Here is a 9,260-nt window from a genome sequence, read left to right on the forward strand (position 1 = left end):
GGAAGACCCTGTAGACTGGGCAGGGACCCTGCAACCATTACTATGGATGGTGCCATGAGGGGCAGCACAATTGTAGCTTATGCCCCAGCCTTTCTCATGACAACCCAAGTAAAACCCACATGCCCTTGGCTGAATCTAGAGTTGTTGTGTTTGGCAAACACAAATGTAAGTTACATTAAGATCAAGTGAGTTTCATTTAGAGCAAGCCACCAGTTGATTCCATGTTTCAATTTGACAGTAAGGGCTGACTTGTTCTACACAATTGAACTACTGAAAATAGATATCTCTTTTAGAATGAGTTAGACAAAAACGAGGACTTGTTACTCATCAAGTTGCAAAAAAATATCTTAAACTGGCAATATGTAACTTTTTGGGCAACCTGACCAAATGCACATATACATGTGAGTTATAGATTATCATTCTACTGGAAAGCAAGTCTAAGAAGCAGTATATCTGCTCTTTGTGCGCTTCCCGTTCTTCCCGTTTAGTTTTTGCGTCTTTTACTTTCAGTTTTGTACACCATCTTCAAACAGCTGAAACAATATTTTTGGTTATATAAAATATATTTCACAGCAGCTTTGATGGTACAATGACACTACACTATACTAGCTTATTTTGTCACTAACTGAAATTAGGCCAACTATGAGTTTTAGCAACCAGGAAATGGCAGAGCGATTTCTGCATAACGCACCTTTAACTGTTAGATGTGGAGGTGATATTCCCATAACATGACATCAATCAAGCATTCCATGCTCTGAGGCAAAAAGCAAATTCCAACCCCATAGAATACTAAGAAACTCATTAGAATTGATATCAGGTGGCTATAACATTGCAAAAGGCATGGGATATATATACAGATTTTCTTTAAGGAAGCCATGCTTGTATATTTCATTTGTTTTTGGCACAAACCTATATTCATTTTGCTTCCCCAACCACCCATTAAGTGCATTCTCTGTCACTAAAGGTGTGCCATACTTCTCTTTGCCCGTGGGGTAGTAATTTACATGGGATGAATTCAGTTAAACCCCCATCAAGTTAAGCGTAGATTAACCCTGGCTCGCTCCACCTCCCCCGCCATACACATGCCTAGATCTCACCTACTTTTTTACCCAGCAACAGATATGAGTTATGGTAACTTCTAGGAACCAGGAAATTCATTCCTCAATCGATTTTTATTAATGGAGTCAGGATGATCAGGAATGCAATGACTAAAACCACAATGTGGGTCCTTCTCCATATCAAAGGTCAAGAATTCAGCTTAAAAATGCAGCTTTTTGGTGGATAGCAGTGCACCTTTGAGTTTGATTTTAACACACCAGTCATAATTTTCCATTACAGGATTGAAGGCAATTTGCTGCTTACAGCAGTAAATGTCTCAGTCATCATAAGACTGTGCATACCTTGAAGGAAATAAAGATATTCCTAAGAAACAGGGACACCTTTGAGATAAATGAATTCAGTATTAAGTTATTTAATATCCTGGACCCTGCAGGCTGGAAAGCCCTGAAGTGGCATATTCCCTTTAGCCCCCAGGTTACCTTTAATGCTCTCCTCTGCTGAGGGAGTTGTGCAATGAATGTAAAAGCAGGCCACACTTATATCCAGGCCATTTTTATTGATCCTCAAAACCCCTTTATCCCCCCCGTCTTGACCGCAAAGGGAAGAAAAAAAAACACAAATAAAGTAAAGAAATTAATAATAAATTGGCATAATTAAGGCAGTTCTACATCTTACATAGACTTTCCTGTAGTAACACAGATTTATACAGTACAAGCAGTAGGTTTGGGAACATCGCAGCTAAAAGCAATACTTGCCAAAAGTGAGCTATTCAATTATGATGGACTTCCATTTAAATCCATAAAATTACATTCTACTTGTACTGCAATCTCCATTCTTGGAGAGAAATCCAAGCTCTTGGAAGATCAAAAATGAATTTGAGGGGTTTACTTCCCCTGATCTTACCCAAAACACCAAAAGCACCTGATCCTCTCTCTGGAAGATCTGTCGGTCTCTGGTTTGTTCTATATTAATTTCTCTGAGAGAGTAATAAATAAATACATCTTACTACTAAACTGCCATTGAGTCCAAGGTAGGAGGCAAGTGTCTTAACATTGTTCAGAGTCGTTTCTCAAATTTAGCAGTTTTGTTTACATTCATCTCTGGAGGGAAGAGATGCGGGAGGACGATGTCCCTATACAGGTGAGCTGCGACCCAACACAGAACCACACCTCTGGTCACTTCACAAATGACACCATAGCACTGTGGTTATCCAGACCAGCGTCTCTCGCTCACTCTTCTCTGCCTTTCACGGCGAACTAGCACAGTTACAGTGAAAGGCACAACACAAAAAGCGGAGTTGTCTCCAGTGGGCAACACTCTACTCAAGACTTTCCAATCTCTCCACCCTTCCAGGCCCTTTCACAGCATCATTGACTCAGGTCCTCTCTCACTCAGCAGCTGACGGTGCTGGGCAGCTGTTTGCTCACAAAGTCTGAGATGAAGTCAAACTCGTTCTGGCCCAGGAAGAGTTCGGGCAGCTCCTGAACGCGGTCCAGGCCCAGCTCCATGACCAGGGACGTCAAAACCTCCTCGTCAATCATGTCTGCGTCCATGCCATTCAAGGCCAGTGCTGGCCCGGCCATCTGCTGCATGTTAGCCAGCTGGGCCGGGCCAATGCGGTACTGGGCTGCCCCGTTGCCCATGTGGTTGCTGTTCATGGGCCCCAGTGGATGTCCGTGATACTGGGTGTTGAGTTTTTGCAGATGCATGCTGGCCATGAGCTGCTGGGACGTGAGACCACCATTCATATACTGCTGTTGTTGCTGCGGGTGCTGCTGGACCTGCTGTTGCTGGCTCATGTGATGGTGCTGGGGGTGGTGTTGCTGCTGGGCCTGCCCGTTGTTGTACATTATGTTACCAGACGTCATCTGGTGGTGGCCCATCTGAGCCCCGTTGAGCTGTCCGTTCACGGGCCCCACCATGCCCTGCCGCTGCCTCATGGCCACCTCCATAGTGGCCTGCTGCTGAGGTCCCCCGCCGTAGTGCATCATCTGGCCATTGGGCAGGGCTCGGATGCCAGGCTGAGGCACTACGTGCTGCTGGTGGCCTGCCTGCAGGCCTCCGTTCATGCCCATTCTGTAGCCGTGGAGGCCCCCACCCACAGAGCTGTGGTTCATGGGCATCATTAGATGATCCGCCATGGCTCCTGTCTTTGAGCATAGAGGAAACACAGTTAAAGCGATGCAGTTGATTTTCAACCCCTCATGTAGGTAGGTAGAAGTTCAATGAGCATGCAGTAGCCTACATTTGGCACGATTGAAACCAATTAGTGAATAGGTGACATGCCATGGACATATGACTTGGCTGCACTAGAGGAACCTGTCTGTTTGGATGCATAAAAGCAGTTTATGGCAGTTCATGTAGAAAAACGGGTTGATTTGGCAGAAGACAATTTATTTCGATATATTTCTCAAACATTATTACGCAATATTATTTCCTGGAAGAATGTAGCCAACAATGTCCTAAACTGGCAGAGTGAAACCACAGGAGACGCGTCCTATTCAAGAACCGCTGGGTTTGTGCTCTTTTCGCTAACACTAGAAAGCCTTTCCATGTCTTCCTCAGTGTCACTGCAAATACTCCTTTGTGCCTTGCCGATTGAAACACAGGTAGGCTAACTATCAACCTTGTTACCTTTACAACTGGATATTCGATTGATTTAATAGATTATAAAATGCGTCTCGGTTAGTGATGATGCATTAACTATAATTTGGTTTATATTCCCTCCACAGTGCACATCAAACACAATGAAACCAGCTCGGTTATTTTATGCACGTTGCAACAAAGAGGCGATACATTGGCATTATGCATTCTCCAACAGCTGTAGCCTATATTATATGGTTGTTAACATTTAGGATTGCTTCCCAAATTCAATTCATAACATCCATAACGTCTACGACCGCCTCCCTTTGTTAATACACACCACTATTTTATTTCAGTCAAATATGTCTAGCCTACAATTGCATTGCCGATTAATTATTCCCATACTCCTAAAAACAACGAAAAGGCAAACAATGGATCAGCAACCCCAAGACCTTCACACAAACGCCAGACAGCGAATTCTACAATAAATGCATTAAAACAAACACGTACCCGTATCTACTCGGATTAAAGTTCAGGGATTTTGCTACTGCTACGTTTTATTTTAGTTTTGCACTGCAAAGCGAGGTGTCTTCAGATTACAGTATGTATTCCACAGGGTTACGCTTCATGCTCAAGCAGGGCCGATGCACAGATTGCCGCATCAGATCTTGAAACAACTGCCTATTTTCTGGGTCAACTCAGGGATTATACATCTAAAAAAAACTCTGGGGGAAGGCATGGGGGGAGGGAGAGGTGGAGCTACTGTTGCCTCTCCTTTGTTCCGATTGGTCTCTACTTAATATAGTTGTGCATGTGCATAGAAAAAAGGAGTGGCGTACTGTGACACACTAGCCAATTTGAATACCCCCTCTGTATTTTTTTAATAATCAAGGATTCTCCCATAGAGAATGACAGAGGCCAGTTTTAGTATGGGCAATGCCATTGAGGACGTCCATGCTTCTGCCATTTTAAAGTAGTCAACTTTTTATTTAACTAGGCAAGTCAGTTAAGAACAAATTCTTATTTACAATGACAGCCTACCCCAGCCAAACCAGTACTACATTGGGCCAATTGTGTGCCACCCTATGGGACTCCCAATCACGGCCAGATGTGATACAGCCTGGATTCGAACCAGGGATTGCAGTGACACCTCTTGCACTGAGATGCAGTGCCTAAGACTGCTGCACCACTCTGGAGCCTATCGCTATGGTTTCTCCCTTTCTTTGATGAATGTGGACAACAATGTGTTATAATAAAAATATCTTGTTGCTAAGATGTTGCTGGGTTTTGGTTTAACACACAAATACTATGTAATTCATAAGAGTTACAGTGGGAAATGTTTAATTATAATATATAGGTAGGTGGTGTGTGTGTCTATTTGTCTATACCTACTGGAGTGTGTGAGTGAGTGCATGAGTGTGTATGCATGTGTGTGTGTGTCTGTGTGTGTGTGTGTGTTTCATCTCGAAGATCACTGAGAGTCCATGTGACACACCAGTCTGCTGTGCATTGCCTGAGTGTGGACGGGGAGGGGCAGTGGAATGCCTGTGCTATTCTAGGCCACTGGCTGCAGTGGCTGTTGTGATAGTGTGCTCTGACTGCAGATGCACGTGCCTCAGATCTCCTTTCACCACAAGGACCCTAGCCTGCAATTGCAATTGAATGAAAACAACTTAGTATTTTGAGCAACCCATTGTGTAAAGCAGGTATTCCCAAACTGGGGTATGCGTACCCCTGGTTATGCCGTTGGAGGTACACCAAATGAAAATGATTCACGTAAAAAAATATATATTTTCGTAAAAAAAACAATTCTTCACATTTTCAAACAGTCCATTTATATTTTCCAAAGGGCTATACATTTGTGTAAGTTTTTTTTCTCGCCTAAGTAGCCTCGTTTCACTGCCAAAAATAAAATGAAACCATCTAGTGTTCAGCGAAATAACAACACAATGTCAAATACAGGTAGCCTAGTCAAATAATTAACATCCAATCACATTAACCGTTACTCTCTCGCGGGAATTCCACTAACGGTCTGTATGCAGCCAAACACAGATGCTGCTCATTCCGTTTGCTCAAAAATGTATAAATGGTTAAAAAAGTAGAGACACATACCAACTCTACTGGTAGTACTGCTACTACCGGCAGTAATACACCTGTACCTGTCGACGACACAAGTTGTTCTGCTTCCACGAGCACATCCAATGCTAGCATCAGTAATTCTACATTTGTTGTTAGCCCAGCTAGCATGGACACTGACAGTTGTGAATCTGATGCAGCCGAAGAGCTACTGCCCACTTACCAGGGAAAGCACCGAACAACAGACAAGGACATTGGACCATCGAAGAGGCGCAAATATGAACTACATTGATTTGGGGTTCACTTATATTGTGAGTAGTGCCTTTCCTCAGCCAAAGTGTGTTATATGTGCAAAAGATGCCCATTTGAAAAATAAACCACAGGAGTTTTTTGAGCGAGAATTAAGATGACTTTCGAGTAGTAAGACATGTATAATAGCAACAGATACCATTAATAAGGGGCTAGAAGCGTCTTATATTGTGAGCTACCGAGTGGCTAGGACAGGCAAGCCCCATACTATTGTGGAGGATTTAATTATTCCTGCTGCCACGGATATCGTTGGGACAATGCTGTGGGAAAAGGCCAACAAAACTATACAGACAATGCCTTCATCAAACAACACTGTTTCACGAAGCATCAGTGACATGGCAGGAGATGTTTTGAAACAAATACTGCTTCGCATACAAGCCAGTGATTTTCTATGTGTTACAGCTGGATGAGTAAACAGACGTGGCGGATCTGGCACAGCTCCTGGTATATGTCTGATACGTTTATGGGGGGTCAATTAAGGAAGACTTCCTCTTATGGAAACCAGGACAACAGGAATGGATTTTTTTAAGTACTGGACAGCTTTGTGGCATCAAATGGACTTTGGTGGTCAAGATGTGTTTGTACTGATGGCGCAAAGCCATGACAGGGAGACATAGTGGAGTGGTAACGCGCGTGCAAGCAGTTGCTCCCGACGCCACTTGGGTACACTGCAGCATCCACTGAGACGCTCTTGCTGCCAAAGATAATGTCTGACAGCTTGAAAGACGTTTTGGCCACAACAGTGAAAATGGTTAACTTTGTTAAAGCAAGACCCCTGAACTCTTGTGTATTTTCTGCACTATGCAATGATATGGGCAGTGACCATGTAACGCTTTTACAACATTACAGAAGAAGTGTGCTGGTTATCAAGTGGCAAAGTATTGACATGTTTTTTTGAATGGAGAGATGAGCTTAAAGTTTTCTTTACTGACCATCATTTTCACTTGTCTGAACGCTTGCACGATGACGAGTTTCTCACACGACTGGCTTATCTGGGTGATGTTTTTTCTCGCCTGAATGTTCTGAATCTAGAATTACAGGGACTCACCGCAACTATATTCATTGTGCGGGACAAAATTGAGGCTATGATTAAGAAGTTGGAGCTCTTCTCTGTCTGCATTAACAAGGACAACAGACAGGTCTTTCCACCGTTGTATGATTTTTTTGTGTGCAAATGAACACAAGCTTACGGACAATGTCAAATGTGATATAGCGAAGCACCTGAGTGAGTTGGGTGCGCAATTAGGCAGGTACTTTCCCGAAACGGATGACACAAACAACTGGATTCGTTATCCCTTTCATGCCCTGCCTCCAGTCCACTTACCGATATCTGAACAAGAGAGCCTCATCTGAACAAGTGAGCCTCATCGAAATTGCAACAAGTGGTTCTGTGAAAATTGAATTTAATCAGAAGCCACTGCCAGATTTCTGGATTGGGCTGCGCTCAGAGTATCCTGCCTTGGCAAATCGCACTGTTAAAACACCGATGCCCTTTGCAACCACATACCTATGTGAGAGTGGATTCTCGGCCCTCACTAGCATGAAAACTAAATACAGGCACAGACTGTGTGTGGGAAATTATTTAAGACTGAGACTCTCTCCAATACAACCCAACATTGCAGAGTTATGTGGATCCTTTCAAGCACACCCTTCTCATTAACCTGTTGTGAGTTATTCACAATTTTTGATGAACAAATAAAGTTTTATATGGAAGATGGCTAAATAAAAAGCTAAATTATTGATTATTATTATATTATTATTTGTGCCCTGGTCCTATAAGAGCTCTTTGTCACTTCCCACGAGCCGGGTTGTGACAAACTCACACTCATTCCTATGTTTAATGAATGTATCGTAAGGTGTGTGTATGGCAGGCTTACAATGATGACAAAAAAAACTACTTTTGAGAGTACGCTGACCCTGGTGCTAGAAGGGGTACGCAGCTGGACGTTGAATGTTTGAAGGGGTACGAGACTATTAAAAAGTTTGGGAACCACTAGTGTAGAGCACATCTTTTGTGGGTGAACCCTTGCCTAACGCTTGCCTTTGTCATTGTCACTTTAAGCAGGTGCTTATGACTTTTGGCCTCAGGTGTGTGGACTTTGAAAAACTCACAAATCCTGTCTGTTAGGCTTTATAGAGAATCCACATGGCTTTTTCTGTTTACTAACTGTCCCCATTCAACATGGCAATAGCTGTCTGAAACAAATGTACATGTGTAGATGTACATGTTTTTTTACATTCACATGTGCATTGCCTAGTCTTTGTTTTCTGGCAGGGCCTAAACTTTTGCCCAAATTTGCATCAGAATTGGTTAGTGCCCTATTCAGGTCTATGATATGAATACACCAATCAAATCTGCACTGCCCACTCTGTTTTGATCTAGTGCAGAATGCAATCTGACTATCTTTGTATACATTAGTCATAGGGCTCCAGAGTGGCGCAGCGGTCTAAGGCACTACATCTCAGTGCTAGAGGCGTCACTACAGACCCTGGTTTGATTCCAGGCTGTATCACAACCGGCTGTGATTGGGAGTCCCATAGGGCGGCGCACAATTGGCCCAGCGTTGTCCGGGTTAGGGTTTGGCCAGGGTAGGCCGTCTGTAAATAAGAATTTGTTCTTAACTGACTTACCTAGTTAAATAAATATTATAATGCAAAGGAGAGTATGGTTGGTCTATATAAATTAGAATACATCCTCTATATTGCTTGTCTCCAACATTTGAGGCATGTCGTAGACTATAGGATATACATATACAGCAGTTTTGTGTCACAGGTATCTCAGAACATAATTTGGGCAATTTTTGTATGTTTCTCCACTGGTCTTTCCTTCCCTCCCCTTGTAAACTGTGGCCTAAGGGATGGGGGAGGAGCTTCCAATGAGCATGCCCTCAGCAATGTAGCAAATATTTATTTATTTTATCTGTGTCTATGTGTCACAGGAGGTTGGTGGCAACTTAATTGGGGAGGACAGGCTTGTGGTACTGCCTGGAGTAGAATGGGTGGAATGGTATCAGATACAGTAAACACATGCGTTCCATGTGTTTGATGCCATTCCATTTGCTCCGTTCCAGACATTATTCTGAATCGTCCTCCCCTCAGCAGCCTCCACTGTGTGTGTGTGTGTGTGTGTGTGTGTGTGTGTGTGTGTGTGTGTGTGTGTGTGTGTGTGTGTGTGTGTGTGTGTGTGTGTGTGTGTGTGTGTGTGTGTGTGTGTGTGTGTGTGTGTGCGTGCC

At 43.3% G+C, this 9,260-nt stretch overlaps 1 protein-coding gene across 2 annotated transcripts; it reads right to left on the reverse strand.

Annotated features, from left to right (window-relative positions):
• Nucleotides 1–1,153: 1,153 nt before the first annotated feature.
• Nucleotides 1,154–4,349, reverse strand: cited4b (Cbp/p300-interacting transactivator, with Glu/Asp-rich carboxy-terminal domain, 4b). 2 transcript variants are annotated; one of them, XM_014169248.2, is made up of 2 exons: nucleotides 4,153–4,349; nucleotides 1,154–3,209 (listed from the first exon to the last, which is right to left on the reverse strand). In XM_014169248.2, the coding sequence occupies exon 2, from the start codon at nucleotides 3,198–3,200 to the stop codon at nucleotides 2,451–2,453; it is 750 nt and encodes a 249-aa protein (XP_014024723.1). In that variant the 5' UTR covers nucleotides 3,201–3,209; nucleotides 4,153–4,349; the 3' UTR covers nucleotides 1,154–2,450. The 2 variants fall into 2 exon arrangements, with proteins under 2 accessions (XP_014024723.1, XP_014024729.1); XM_014169254.2 differs by having other exon boundaries at nucleotides 1,154–3,205; nucleotides 4,153–4,339.
• Nucleotides 4,350–9,260: the final 4,911 nt, after the last annotated feature.

This window comes from Salmo salar, chromosome ssa02 (assembly GCF_905237065.1).
Source record: "Salmo salar chromosome ssa02, Ssal_v3.1, whole genome shotgun sequence".
NCBI classification, from domain to species: Eukaryota; Metazoa; Chordata; class Actinopteri; order Salmoniformes; family Salmonidae; genus Salmo; species Salmo salar.

What these genes read in the sequence shown, in the direction of transcription:
- cited4b (XM_014169248.2), bottom strand. Translation starts at nt 3,200, where the DNA reads ATGGCGGATCATCTAATGATGCCCATGAACCACAGCTCTGTGGGTGGG.